Source organism: Mustela putorius, unplaced genomic scaffold, assembly GCF_011764305.1.
Source record: "Mustela putorius furo isolate JIRA1106 unplaced genomic scaffold, ASM1176430v1.1 tig00003896_pilon_pilon_pilon, whole genome shotgun sequence".
Lineage (NCBI taxonomy): Eukaryota > Metazoa > Chordata > Mammalia > Carnivora > Mustelidae > Mustela > Mustela putorius.
The window spans coordinates 13687530-13703097 of NW_025422045.1; the positions used below are offsets into that span (position 1 = coordinate 13687530).

Below are 15568 nucleotides of genomic sequence, written 5' to 3' on the forward strand. Positions count from 1 at the left end.
TCTTCTGGAAATGTCTGTCTTTGAATAAGACAGTTGAATAATATCTTTGTTTTGGATAATGCTGACTCCTCTGATATGGGTTATACAATGTGGACACTAAAATATGAAATTTTGCCAGTCTATTGCTACTTTAATATCAATTACTTTGAGTCCAGTAGTTGTAGTTAGTAAATGAGTTCTAACTAGTTTTAATGGTATTTTTGGTAGTTATGTGCATATGTGTGCTGTTTATATTTTAGCCACTAAACCAAAGGCCATACAATTCTGTGATAATTTGATAAAAAACTATTGACCTGCTGTCTAAAAATGGAAACAACAAGATGTATTCAAACAATTTCAGTGGGTTCACAAACTTCTTGAAGTCCTCAGGTTAGAAGCAACTATTCTAGAAAACTTGATCCCTTTGAGTGCTTGGATATTGGCTTTTTCATCCTTATATCATTGCTTACCATAGCATTTACACACAGTAGACATTCTACAAATGTTGTGTATTTGTACTTATTCACATAAGTGAATGCTTGAACAAATGAATGAAAATGAGAAAAAAATGTAACCATATAAAGTAGGGCATGCTAAGTACCAAAAGTGTGGTATGAAGGGATTAGGAGGGAGGAATCACCAGGAGCTGGAATCTAGAAGCTTCTTGATGGTCTGAACTGACCCTGGGATGTAAAGGCTGGACAGACTCTCACCAAGCAACAACAAGCAAGAATGAAGTTTCAGTGGTTGGAATGTGTATGGTATGTTCCTGGAACTGTCAGTGGCTAGGTATGATTGATATGAAGAGAACAGGTGATGTGAGTGATAGGAAACAAGGCTAGACAGGTGGGCAGAAGTCAGGTTATGGAGATTGTGACATATGCTGTGCTAAAGAAAGTTGATGTTTCCTGTAGGATAGGCACCTTGTATGCATGGCAGGTCCCAATATTTGCCAGGAACAAGTAGAATGACCTGCCTTATCCACACTGTGGGATTACAGTCCCTCTTCACCTCTCCCCTTTTTCTTAATTTTTAAATTTTATTCTTACAATTCATTTGGCTCTGTTTTTCTGTAGTGGCTTCCTACCACTCTGTATTTTGCCAGAGTGCATTGTCTGGGTCCTAGTTGACATTTTGGACTCTGTTCATTTGCCCACCCATCATTCTATGGAAAAAATGCCAAGAAGGAGGAACTCACATACAATAAAAAGTGAAATAGTGTTCTCTGCCACAGAGCTAATCAATGTGGATATAAGTAAAATGTCAGAGATAGAATTCAGGATAGCAATCATAAATTCAATAGCTAGGCTTGAAAAAAGCATTAGTGATAATATAGATTCTTTAAGGGCAGAAATGAGATCCAATCAGGCCAAATTTTAAAATGTTATGAATGAGATGCAGTCTAAATTGAATACTCTAACAACCAGGGTAAATGAGGTAGAAGAACAAATTAGTGATCTCAAAGAAAAGCTGATTGAAAGGAAAGGAAGCTGAGGAAAACAAAGATACATAACTAGTAGTCCATGAAAAAAAGGCTTGGAGAGATTAATGATGCCATGAAACATTCCAATGTCAGAATTACTGGAATCCCCGAGGGGTGGAGAGAGCGAGAGAGAGGGCTAGAAGATATATTTCAGCAAGTGATAGCTGAGAACTTCCCTAATCTGGGGATGGAAACAAGAATTCATATCCAAGAGGCAGAGAGAACCCCTCCCAAAATCAATAAAAATAGAAACATAGAAACATCCTAAGAGTAGCCAGGGAGTGGAGTTTCCTTACATATAGAGGGAGGAACATAAGAATAATATCAGACCTATTCACAGAAACCTGGCAAGCCAGAAAGAGCTGGCAAGATAAATTCAGTGTACTAAATGAAAAGAACATGCAGCCAGAAATACTTTATCCAGCAAAGCTATTATTCAGAACAGATGGTGAGATAAAGGACTTCCGGGACCAGCAGAAATTGAAAGAATATGTGACTTCACAGATATACACAGAACATTCAATCCTAAAACAATGTAATACTCATTCTTCTTGAGTGCACATGAAACTTTCTCCAGAATAGACCACATACTGAGTCACAAATCAGGTCTTAACCAACACCAAAAGACTGAGATTATTCCCTGGATATTTTCAGACTACAATGCTTAAAATGGGAACTCACCCCAAGAAATTTGGAAGGAACTCAAAAACTTGGAGGTTAAAGAGCATCCTGCTAAAGAATTAATAGATCAACCAGGAAATTAAAGTAGAACTTAAACAATCATGCAAACCAATGAAAATGAAAACACATCAGTTCAAAAACCTGTGGGGTACTGCAAAGGTTGTCTTAAGAAGGAAGTACATAACCATCCAAACCTCTCTCAAAATTTTAGAAAAATCCCAAATGCACAAGCTAATTTTACTCTAAAGGACTTGGAGAAAGATCATCAAATAAAGCCTAAGCCAAGCAGGAGAAAATGAAGATTAGAGCACAAATCAATGAAATAGAAACTAGAAGACTAGGAGAACAGATGAACGAAACTAGAAGCTAGTTCTTTGAGAGAATTAATAAGATTGATAAATCTCTGGCCAGCCTTATCCAAAAGAAAAGAGAAAGAATTCAAATTAATAAAATCATGAATGAGGAGATATCATGACTATACCAAGGAAATAGAGACAACTGCTAGACATTATTACTGACAGCTATATGCCAACAAACCAGGCAATCTGGAAGAAATGGATGCTTTCCTGAAAACCTATAAACTGCCAAGACTGAAACAGGAAAAAATAGACAATCTGAACAGACCAATAACCAGCAGAGAAATTGAAGCAATAATCAAAACCTCCCAAAAATCAAGAGTCCAGGGGCAGACAGCTTCCCAGGGGAATTCTACCAAACATTTAAAGAAGGAATAAAACCTAGTCTACTGAAGTTGTTTCAAAAGATAGAAATAGAAAGAAAACTTCCAAACTTGTTATAAGAGGCCAGTATTACCCTGATCCCAAAACCAGACAAAGACCTCATCATAAAGGAGAATTACAGACCAATAATCCTGATGAACAAAATACTCAACAAGATCCCAGCCAATAGGATCCAACAGTACATTAAAAGGATTATTCACCATGACCAGGTGGGATTTATTCCTGGGAAGCAAGGGTGATTCAACATTCACAAATCAGTCAACATGATAGATCACATTAACAAGAGAAAAGAACCTTATAATTCTCTCAATTGATGCAGAAAAAGCATTTGACAAAATACAACATCCCTCCCTGATTAAAGCTCTTCAAAGTATAGGGATAGAGGGAATATACCTCAATATCAGAAAAGACATCTATGAAAAATCCATAGCAAATATCATTCTCAATGGGGAAAAACAGAGCTTTTCCCCTAAAGTCAGGAACATGACAGGGATGCCCACTCTCACCACATTTGTTCAACATAGTCCTAGAAGTCCTAGACTCAGCAATCAGAAAACAAAAAGAAATAAAAGCATTCCAGTTGGCAAAGAAGAAGTCAAACTCTCTCTCTTTGCAGATGACATGATACTTTATGTGGAAACCCCAAAAGACTCCACTCCCAAATAGAACTCATATAGCAGTTCAGCAACATGCAGGGATACAAAATCAGCTGCATTTCTATACACTAAGAATGCAACTGAAGAAAAAGAAATTGAGGAATCAAATCCATTTACAATAACAACAAAAACCATCAGATACCTAGGAATAACCCTAACTAAAAAAGTAAAGAATCTATACTCTAGAACCTATAAAACACTTATGAAAGAAATTGAAGAAGACACAAAGAGATGGGAAAACATTCCATGCTCATGGATTGAAAGAATAAACATTAGGAAAAGGTTTTTGCTGCCCAGAACAATCTACACTTTCAATGCAATCCCTATCAAAGTACCATCGACATTTTTCACAGAGCTGGAATTAAACAATCCTGAAATTTTTATGAACCAGAAGAGACCCCCAATCGCCAGGGGAATATTAAAAAGAAAACCAAAGCTGGGGGCATTATATTGCCTCACTTCAAGCTATGTTACAAAGCTTGTGCTTATCAAGACAACATGGTATTGGCACAAAAACAGACATATAGATCAGTGGAACAGAATAGAGACCCCAGAAATAGACCCTCAATTCTATGATCAAATAATCTTTGACAAAGCAGGAAAGACTAGCTAATGGAAAAAAGTCTCTTCAATAAATGGTGCTGGGAAAACTGGACAGCCATATGCAGAAGAATGAAACTGGATCATTCTCTTACTCCATACACAGAAATAGACTCAAAATGGATGAAAAACCTAAATGTGAAACAGGAACCTATCAAAATCCCAGAGGAGAAACTAGGCAGTACAATTCAACACTGGTCTCTACTCTTCTTTCAAGACATGTCTCCAAGGGCAAGAGAAACCAAAGCAAAAATGAACTTTTGGGATTTTACCAAGATAAAATGCTTTTGCACAGAAGATGAAATAGTCAACAAAACTAAGAGGTAACCCACAGAATGGGAGAAGGTATTTACAAATTACATTACAGATAAAAGGCTGGTATCCAAGATCTATAAGGAATTTCTGAAATTCAACGCCCAAAAAACAAGTAATCCAGTGAAGAAATAAGCAGAGGGGGTACCTGGGTGGCACTGTTGGTTAGGTGGCTGCCTTCAGCTCAGGTGGTGATCCCAGGATCCTGGGATCGAGCCCCACATCAGGCTCCCTCCTCAGTGGGGAGTCTGCTTCTCTCTCTGCCTGCAGCTCCCCCTGCTTGTACACACACACACACACACACACACACACACACAGTATCTCTCTCTCTCTCTCTGTCAAATAAATAAATAAAATCTAAAAAAGAGAAAAAGGAAAGAAAGAAAAGAAATGGGCAGAAGACATGAACAGACAATTCTCCAAAGAAGACATACAAATGGCTAACGGACACATGAAAAAATGTTCAACATCACTAACCATCAGAGAAATAAAAATCAAAACCACAATGAGATATGACCTTACACCAGTTAGAATGGCAAAAGTTAACAAAACAGGAAACAACAAATGTTGGCAAGGAAGTGAAGAAAGGGGAACTCTCTTACACTGTTGGTGGGAGTGCAAGCTGGTACAGCCACTCTGGAAAAGAGTACGGAGGTTCCTCGATATGTTAAAAATAGAGCTACCTATGACCCAGCAATTGCACTACTACGTATTTACCCCAATGATATAGATATAGTGAAAAGAAGGGGCATGTGCACCCCAATTATCTATTAGCAATATCCACAATAGCCAAACTGTGGAAAGATCTAAGATGTCCTTCAAAGGATGAATAGATAAAGAAGATGTGGTTCATATATGCAATGGAATAGTACTCAGCCATCAGAAAGGATGAATACTTATCATCTGCATCAACATGGATGGAACTGGAGGGGATTATGTTAAGTGAAATAAGTCAAGCAGAGAAAGATAATTATCACATGGTTTCACTCATATATGGAACATAAGGAATAGTGCAGAGGACCATAGGGGAAGGGAGAGAAAATTGAATGGGAAGAAATCAGAGAGGGAGACAAACCATGAAGAGAGTCTGGACTCTGGGAAACAAACTGAGGGTTACAGAAAGGAAGGCAGTAAGCAGATGGGTAATGGGTGATGGGTATTAAGGAGGGCATGTGTTGTGATGAGAACTGGGTGTTATACACAACTAAAGAATCGTTGAACATTACATCTGAAACTAATGATGTACTGTACATTGCCTAATTGAACATTATGATATAAATAAGCAGAAAACTTTATCTTTTGAACAGAGAGACAGTTTCAATCTTATACCACTGTACTTTTAAATACCTTTATTTTAATCTTAGTTTATTATGACCACACCTAACATTCCTTTCCAAAGATTTTCCTTCACAAGCCTTCCACAACTTTCTTTTGCATTCATATTTTGTCTCAATCCATTTCTCTTCAAACAACCATCTTATTTAGGACAGAAGCACCTTCTTTTACCTTTGACAAAAATACATTCCCATTCCTTATATCTTTCTTACATGTCTCCTGCTTTTCTACATACAGAGTTGTTTCATGTTATTTCCATCAGTCTTAATTACATTTAGCAGAATTTTGCACTCTTAGACACCTTTGTCTCTAGTGAAAACTAAGAAGTAAACTAATTGTGAACTGTTACACCAAAACTTTTTAGATGGCAAATTTGTGAATCAGTTAAGCACAAAGCATGTTTACCAATAGACTCAAATATCCTTAGTTTTTTGTTTGGTTTTGTCGGGGTTTTTTGAAACAAGTAGTCAAAAGCACAAACCTACATTCTGTACTTAATGCTTTAACACTTTATCCTATTTGGAAAAGACCTAGATGTCCAATGAATTTAATCCCATTTACCATCCAAGCAAAAGTTTAAAGTTTCAGATTATCAAAGACTTTGAAATCTTTCTTAACGATTACCATGAGAACTTTCATGAGACAGACAAAATTAACCATCATTTTAGGTCATTTTTTTAATAAGAAATTACAACAGAGATAACATGAGCTTATTTGACCTTTAGTAAACCTTGCTAGAATAAAAGTTTCACACTTAATGTTGATAACTTTAAAGACATGTCTATCTTAATTACCAAAAAACTTAAATAAATTAGTTTTAATACTGAATTATTTTCCACCTGGATCCTCTTTTAAAAGTCTACTTGCTCCCCACTGTCAATTTTTTTTAAAGATTTTATTTATTTATTTGACAGAGAGAAATCACAAGTAGATGGAGAGACAGCCAGAGAGAGAGAGAGAGGGAAGCAGGCTCCCTGCCGAGCAGAGAACCCAATGCGGGACTCGATCCCAGGACCCTGAGATCATGACCTGAGCCGAAGGCAGTGGCTTAACCCACTGAGCCACCCAGGCGCCCCCCCACTGTCCATTTTTAGTGGAGATACTGGTGGAGAAATCTGTAGTGGGTGGTGTTAGGTTCAGGGTGTGCTCTTCTTTACCCCTTGATAGTGAGGGGGGGAAGGGGGAGCCAATGGTGCAGGAGGCACCAAGGATAGTATAGGAACAAGCTATGCAGGCTGTACCCAAGATATTGCAGAAACAGGAGGAGGGGGACAGAGAGGCAGAGAGGCAAAGTGCTGCCAGAAGGCAGAGAAAAGGTTCCCAGTTCTAGAGCTCAGCAGCTCCAACGCTGGAGCAAACGCCATGTTTTCCCACCAGGGGGGAAATAGGCAGTCCATGTTGGGCCAGAGAAGACTAGGAATTTCCTCAAAACAGAGTTTCAGCAGCTGATTGATAATATTCCTTAAAATCCCCATCAGGAGGTAGACTAACCACAGTTGGCTCCAGTTAATGGCTTCCCATTAACCTGGGAAATGAATGAATGAGGGAGAAGCCCCCACATTTATTAGGAGGGACAGTGAGAGATAAAGAGAGTCAAGAATTCCCTTTCTCTGGGAAAGACTGTGTTTCCTCCAGCAACCTAGATTTACTTGGAGGAGGCCTGTTTAGAAAATTATCCAATTTTTCAGGAAGGATTTTACTAGCCAAATACATTCTGCAAGAGCCTTTAGGTCTGGGTCCTGATTTAGAGGCCTGAAAGCCTGGATAGACCTAGGGTGCCTCTGTCTATTTGCCTTGTTTTCTGCAGAAGAGATCTAATTGATAGATCCCACTGTAGCCATGCAGTGTACAGAAGATCAGTCCTTTCCTAAATTTTGCATTCCAAATTGTTTTCAGTGGGTTAAGAAGACATGAAAGGAGAGTCTTTGGGGAGTGAAGAAGAAGCCCACAGAGTCCACACTCCTGAAAAAGTAGAGAAGGTCCAAAATCCCACCCCTACCCCCATCCTCCACCCCCGACTCCTGGGTGGCATCCCACAACAGGATATGTCAGAGGCTCTGTGTGTCAAAAGAGACTGGAGGCATCTCTCAAACAAAAGATTGCTATTGATCACATTCTGCCTTATAAGGAAGGCATTCCTGCCCTAAAAGTCCCCGGGGAAAGATACTGGCCCCCTTCCCTTCCCCATGATGTCCCAGGCTACAGATGCTTGCCTGGTGAATAAACCAAAATACTGTGCCATCCTATGCCTCAAAGCTGCTTTATTGCCCTGCCATTTTTAATTCATGGAGAACACTAGAAAAGTTTTACAAGGGGAAATTACCCAATTTTGTAACTTGAGTATTTAGTAGAGGACATTGATGGAAAAGAGGAAAGATAGAAATCCACTGTGGCCTAAGTGACATTCCAACACATGTAATCCATATAGCCAACTACCCTAGGAAATGGTCCCCATTTGGGTTTTAATTCCATTGGATACTGGTTTGGGGCAGCTCCCTGTGGAGTTCCCCCAGCGAGAAGTGACCAGGGATGTGGAAGGAATCACATTAGATGAATCAGGAGGAAACCTCACATGGGAGTCTTAAAATTGGCAGCCGTCCCTGGTGACTTAGGTGGCTGTCCCATGCCCAACACAGCTTTGTTTAAGGACAGGAATAAAGAGAGGGCATCAAGTTTCTAGGTCTTATTACCATCCCGGCCACGGGTCTAACTTGCAGACAAAAGAGAGGCTTTCTCCTCCCCATAGAGTAGCCAGGGGCTAAAGGTTTACTGCCTGAGCAATTGACATGAAAATTTTCCAGTAAAGCCAGAGAGCCCCTGAAGGGAGAGTAAAGGAAGGGAAGAGAAGGTTTTCACCAAGTTTGCACTCAAGCTCAGATCCAGATGAGCAGATTCAAACCCCCAAGTCTGGATGCCAGATGATGGGGTTTTGGAATATAGGTGAGGTTTGGTGGGGTGAGTCCAGAGCCAATGGCCAAGAAAGAATTCTTGAGATGTCTTTGGTGCAAAATGATGGTTTTATTAAAGCATGGGGACAGAAATTGTGCACAGAAAAAGTTGCTGCACCAGGGTTGTGAGGGATCGCTGATTATATACTTGGGAGTTGGGGGAGGTAAGGAAAAGGGAGATTTCAAAAAGGATTTTGAAATGTTAAAGAAGACTCAAAGGATACCAGAGGCCCTGATATTGTCAAGTAAAGTTTTTCCCTCTAACAAGGCATTAACATTAAGGAGATATTGGGTGCTTCCTGGAAGAATATCACTCATATCCCACCAGGAGTGGGGAGGTAGGGAGTTTGCAGGGTGTCAGCTTGTGCTTTGTCCTTAACTAGACTTCTGCTCCCTCAGCAATGACACAAGCCAAGAGCAGAGGCTTAACAGCTTAACCCACTGAGACAGTCACATGCACCTCAGCCAAACTTATTCCCTGTCCTTCAGTGTCTAAATCCACTAACTGTTCCAAAACAGCATTATTTCTGTAATATTTCAGTATTTAGGTAAGACAAGAATGTTTTTAGTTCCCCAATGCTTTTTTTTTTCCTTGATCTATGCTTTATCACTATGCATTCCAATAGATCATGGGAGAAGTGACTCCAAGGCTACAGTGGATCATTATCCCTACTAGTACTTATATTTAAAACGTTATCTGGGGGCACCTAGGTGGCTCAGTCATTGAGCTTCTGCCTTCAGCTTGGGTCATGATCCCAGGGTTCTGGGATCAAGCCCCGCATCAGGTTCCCTGCTTGGCAGGAAGCCTGCTTCTCCCACTCCCACTCCCCCTGCTTGTGTTCTCTCTCTCACTGTGTGTGTCTCTCTCTATCAGATAAATAAATAAATAAATCTTTTAAAAAATAAAACATTATCTGATGAAATAGGGAAACCAATAGTAGAGATGCATGATACATCAGTTCTCAGGGTTAAAACCTGTGTGTGAAGTACTATCAAGCAAACATAGACCATGGCTTCTAGGGAAATACGTAAAAGCCTTGAACAGAGTTTGAAGGGATGATGAACTTTCCTCCTCCAAAGTCCAAAAGACACAGGGGTGAGGGAAGTGGCAGAAGCCTTGGGTTGCTGAATAACCTCAAAGGGCACCTGGGCCCAAATAGTTCTCCTGAGAATGCTGGTAAATGCAATCATGATGGCCCCAGGCTGACAATTTGTGAAAGGGATCCCAAACACACACATCAAGGTCATTACAATGCAACAGAAAGTGATTTTATTGCTGAGAACACAATGCAACAAAGCTTGGCAGAAGTTCCAAGATTAAAAATAGGGGGCCCTCTTCCCTATTCCCTTCCTTCAAAACACACAGAGCTCCAAAGTGGAAAAGAATCCTGTTTATTTTTGTCTCAATTCTGGTCTTGAATCTTGGTCCTCTAATTCTCCCAGTCCCCTTCTTCTTTCTTCTATGGGAACCATGGAAATCAACAAAGGAAAAGAAAAGCAGAAGAGACCATAAAAGAACAAGTACCAAGGGAGAGAGGAAGTAATGGGAACCTTGGAAACCCTGGCATTTTTTTTTAAGATGTTTATTTATTTATGGGACCATGACCTGAACCAAAGGCAGATGCCTAAGGACTGAGCCACCCAAGTACCCCTGGAAATCTCAGTCTTAATCTAAGTGCACAGGAACTAGAGGATAGGGAGGGTCGCCCAGCTGAGGGGGGTTACAGGCAACAGTGTAGAACTGGTTCTGGGGAGTAGTACTATAGCGGCAGTTGGGATATGTCCCTCCAGTGTGACTGCAGTAAGTCATGCCAATACGATTTGCACTCTGGTGGCAGTTATTCTGGCCATTCTTGCAGGTCCTGTTGGGCAAAAGACAGGTAGCAGCCACGTTCTGGAAGGTGTCATGCAGAAAGGTGTTTTGAGGCTTACAGCGCTGATTATAATTATTGACACGACGCATTGCCATGTTGCATTGGACAGGACCTGTACTTATATGCTGAATGGCAAACCATTGAGCCCTGGTTGGGGGTTGAGCCCAAGCACCAAGTGGATGCACTGGCCCCCATGATCCCAGCAGCAACAGGAGGAGAGGAAAGGGTCCCAGAAGATCCAGCATCATCTCTTCTGTGTAGGAAGAGGGAAAAAAGTGAGAGAATGATAATAGTAGAGGTCATAAGAGCAAAATGATCATTTATAACCATGCCTTTTAAGATTTCATTGGTCCCTTTCTTGTTGTTTAAACCATCTTCTTTCTGATGTGAGTCTTAACAATTCTAAGAAGGACCTGAAGCCCAGGGAGGAGGAATGTGAGTTAAGATGACCTTTTCTCTGACTGGCAAATCCCATTCTTCTCTTTGTCCTGGGCTTATGCAAAGAGAAACTTGTTTATTCCCTCCTCCCTCCTGGAATATATCTCCTCCATCTATGTGACCTGGACCTTCTGGCCATTGTCACGGCTCTACTCTCCCCAGCCCCCAGGCTTCTTCTCTTACCTGGTCTCTTTGTTGGGGCTCTGGCTGAGGACAGAGGCCGTGATTATTCCCAGGCCCAGAGACTTTTGTCTGCTATTCCTCTGCCAGGTATGCAAGCGTGGAAGGGTTCTGAGCCCTAGGAAAGAGGAAAGGGAAACCTAGGGCTTGGAAGATGCCCTTCTTGTGCACAGAGCGGATGAGACCCACACCCTCCAACTCACTGTTTAAAGCCAGTATCCCTTCAGATGCAGGAAGACCAAGCCTCCTTAAAGGAACAAAGGAGAAGTGATAACTTCCTCAAAGAAGTTTTGAGGAAGTACTGACTTCCTGATATGGGTGGAGAGCTTCCTTCCTGATCTAAGCTTTAGTGTTTTGAAGCTTTATGGTTTCAGTTCTTTAAGAGAAAACACACCATGAAAATTTGATATGGTGATTGCCATTTATCTGTTAATGATTTGAGTTCCAACAACAAATTTGAATGAATTAATTTACATGCAATTTTACTGGGCCAGATACTGGGCTACTCAGATTCAGAAGCTCATGATCCAATGAAAGATATTATCAGATAAATAGACAAATACATTGTATACAATAACTATAAATAGCTCTTTCAGCTGTGGTGGAGGAGATGCTAAGGGGCTATGAGGACCTGGTAGAGATAAGGCCACAACACTGAACTGAGTTTTGAGGATTAATTAGAAGTTAGGTGAAGAGAATGGTAAGGGCATCTCAAAGAGGGAGCTGATGAGGGAGTAGAAGGCTTGCTAAGGACAGAGCATGGGCTGACAACCTGCAACTTTGAATAAGATCAATATGGAGAACACTGCAAAACTCTGATGAAGGAAGTTTAAGAAAATGTAAAGAAGTTTAAGAAAATGTAAAAAAATGAGGAACTAGTCCTTGTCCATGCTGAAGGAAAGCAGACTATGTCATTCCAAACTATGGTTCTTCAACATAAAAATTATTTTGCACTGAAGACAGTTAAGAATCAGTAAATGCAGAAAAGTTTGTCCCTTTTTTGCCTAAAGGCAGGAAATAATTTTTTTTTTTTTCCTGGAGACAAACTCTTACCAGTCAGAGGTGGTACCACAGGAATCTGCAAACAAACCTTGTTAAATGAGTTCTTTTCTTTCTAGTTACTTCTTCACCATTTACTACCCATAGACCAAACCCCTTTATCTTGTGAATTCTTCACAAATGTACGTGTTCTTTGTCTAAAAGGCACAAATGCTTCCTACTCTGGCACTTCTTCAGGTCTTCATTCTCTTGTGAAGAGAATGAACATGTAAAAATTTATCAAATGTGTATGCTTTTCTCCTATTCATTTCTGTCAGTTCAATTTTCAGACCCAGCCAGAAACCATAAGAGACCTGAGGAAAACAGTTTCCTCTCTTATAGTGATATGCATTATCAAAACCCCTAGAACTATATAATGCAAAGAATTGATCCTAATTAAATTGCGGACTTTAGTTAATCATAATCAATATTGGCTCATCAATTATAGGAAAAGGACCACACTAAAGCAAGAAGTTATCAACAGGAAAACTGTAGGCTGCGTGGATAGGAGAGAGGGGAAAGGAGAAACATATGAGAATTTTCTATGCTTTCTCCCCAAATTTTCTGCAAACCTAAAACCGTTCTGAAGAATTAAGCGTACTTAATTAAAACAAAACAAACTGTCTCTTTGCCTAGCCCTCATCCACCCTTTTCTACAGCCACACACACCCCACTTCCCTCTGCAGTCCCACAACTTGACAGCACCCTGAGCCTACTAGAAGAGGAAAACAGTATCAGATTACCCCTGTGCCTGGTCAGGAGTTCCCAACCCTGACCCCCTCATCAGAAGCGCCTAAGACTTTTAAGAAAGCCTAAATTCAGGGCGCCTGGGTGGCTCAGGAGGTTAAGCCTCTGCCTTCAGCTCAAGTCATGATCTGGGGTCCTGGAATTGAGCCCCAAATCTGGAGCTCTGCTCAGCAGGGAGCCTGCTTCCCTCTCTCTGCCTACTTGTGATCTCTCTCTGTGTGTCAAAGAAATAAAAATTTAAAAATCTTTAAAAAAAGAAAGAAAGAAAAGAAAGACTAGATTCCAGGTCTCCTGAAACAGACTCTTTGCATGTCTGTGTTTGATGAGCTCCACAGTGAATCTCATACCCATTCCTAGTGGAGAACCATTTTTCTTAGCTGACACTGATTTTTCACCCAGTGCTCAAGTTCTCAAGACTGGCCTTCTGCCTGATTCCTAAAACAAAGCTTCTACTTGTCTTAATTCAGGCAGGTGAATGACTGTCTTGCTACCCCAAGTAAAGTGCAAGACAGATTGCAGAGGACACAACTGGGAGAGTCTACCTCTCCTCCCTATCTCTCTTTATCGCCACACTTACAAGTGTAGGGGAGGAAAAATATCCATTCCTTCTACCCTTCTAAGTTCTCAGCTGGGCCCCCATAACAAAAGAACAAATTAACAAGAGAAAAGCATGCACATTTATTTCACATAGGTTTAAGTAACAGGGGATACTTCCTAAGGTAATGAAGCCCCCAATGAAGTGGTCAAACCTGTGTCTGTATGCTAGGTTTGATGAAAGGTGGAAAGATGTGATAGAATAAAGTGTATGAGCTAAACCCTCTTCCAGGAAGGTTTTATGATCTGCTTCAGCAAAGGTCAGTAAGTCCTTCGTACCTCTGTCCTTTCACAAATTTCTTCAGCTTAAAAGATTGAATTTGCCAAGTTTCCACGTTCTGGAGTAGCATGTCCTGAACTCTGTCAGAAGCACCCTGTGATAGGAATGGACCCTGGTGGTTGGCTTAGTCCTTGTTCCAGCCCTACAATCCTAAAGCAAATTCAAGGCATTTGATGTGTTCATTGTGGGGTCTCTGATGAAATACGTCTGTGTCTTCTGCACACTGCTGCCTGGCTGGAAGGAGATTAGTCAAAGGCCTGCTATTTGGTCTGTTCCTTCTCTAGACTTTTATATGCTTGCTGAATGGAAAAAGAATAGTGTCAAATTCTTGTCACTGAAATAACAGAAGATTAGTATCTTTACCCAAACAAAATTATCAGCCATATTCAGACCTCTTAGAACACTCCCTTTTCTCTGGTTGCTGAGGTCTTTCTGTGTCAGGCACCTGACAAGGTAAGGGTCAGAACAGTGAGTCAGAGACTGATGCTACCTGATGAGCTCCACGTTTAGTTTTGTAAGGTTTGTGAGGTTTAGTTTTATTTTGTGAGGTTTAGTTTTATTTCTGCAGAGCTACCTGATTGTCAAAATGGCCTCCAACCCTTAGCCCATTCATCAATTCGGACATGTAATGTCTTTTACTTTTTGTCCAGTTGCTAGGTCAGACTATCTTATGACTCCCTTCTTTTCACGCCCATCATAAGGAACTCTATAAGTTGTAAGTTTCCCATATCTGCTGAGGAGAAAACTATCCACAACTTGGAAGTGGACCAAAGAGATCATATTGTGTCCTTTCACTGGGGTGTCAGGGGTTGTTCAGCATTTCTCCAGGGGATGAGCTGACACTACAGAGGTGTATACCTTGGCTTGACTTGCAAGATACAAATGAAATTGTCCAAACTGATAAGTGCCCAGATAGTTCCTGTTCACCACACTGCACATGAATTTTGTCCAGCAGAGAATATAATTTTCTGTTGATGTGTAACTCTTAATCTCAGGAAACAAACAGGGTTTCTGGGGGTGACGGGGGGCAGGATAGGGTGGCTGGGTTATGGACACTGGAGAGGGTATGTGCTATAGTGAGTGCTGTGAAATGTGTAAGCCTGATGATTCACAGGCCTGTGTCCCTGAAGCAAATAATATATTGTATGTTAATTTTAAAAATTTTTAAAGAGTATAATTTTCTATAAGCCAAGATCACATTTGAACTGTTTTACCATGTTACAGTTTTCCTTATTATTAATTCACTAGCTGAATAAGTAGGGTTTATTTATGAGTTTATTCAATGACCTGAGTTTATATTTAATCTTTCATGATAGCCTCATGTTTTACTTTTAGAAAAATTAAAGCTTAAATTTCACAGTTTTACAGGTGTTGTTTCTTTGCCCTGGAATACTCTTTCTAACCTCATCTGTTTGGTTACTTAACCATCTTTCAAGGCTGTGCTCAGATATCCTCTCCTCTGAGCTTTCCCCTTTAAGGCACAGGACTATGTTTCAGCCTTCATTTGTCCAGCACCCACTGCATTCTATTACAATTATCAAGTTACATTATGATTATACAAAAGTGTACTTGAAGAGTAAATTCAATTTGAAAACTTCAGATCTAGGGTCCTAGATGGCACAGTCGGTGAAGCCACAAACACATTCGTCCTTTCAGCCAAGTCCCCGGTCTCAGGGTTGTGAG

At 40.5% G+C, this 15568-nt stretch overlaps 1 protein-coding gene across 2 annotated transcripts in view; it reads right to left on the bottom strand.

Annotated features, from left to right (window-relative positions):
- Positions 1-9981: 9981 nt before the first annotated feature.
- The window catches only part of LOC106003381 (ribonuclease K3), a 33299-nt gene continuing 27712 nt past the window's right edge, over positions 9982-15568 (bottom strand). The window contains exons 1-3 of one of the 2 annotated variants that reach the window (XM_013050467.2): positions 11430-11579; positions 11230-11344; positions 9982-10861 (exon numbers count right to left, since the gene is read on the bottom strand). In XM_013050467.2, coding sequence (XP_012905921.1) covers positions 10401-10856 — 456 coding nt within the window. In that variant the 5' untranslated portion in view covers positions 10857-10861; positions 11230-11344; positions 11430-11579 and the 3' untranslated portion in view covers positions 9982-10400. Of the gene's footprint in view, positions 10862-11229; positions 11345-11429; positions 11580-15568 lie in introns of those variants that run through there. The other variant, XM_013050468.2, reaches the window with a different exon arrangement.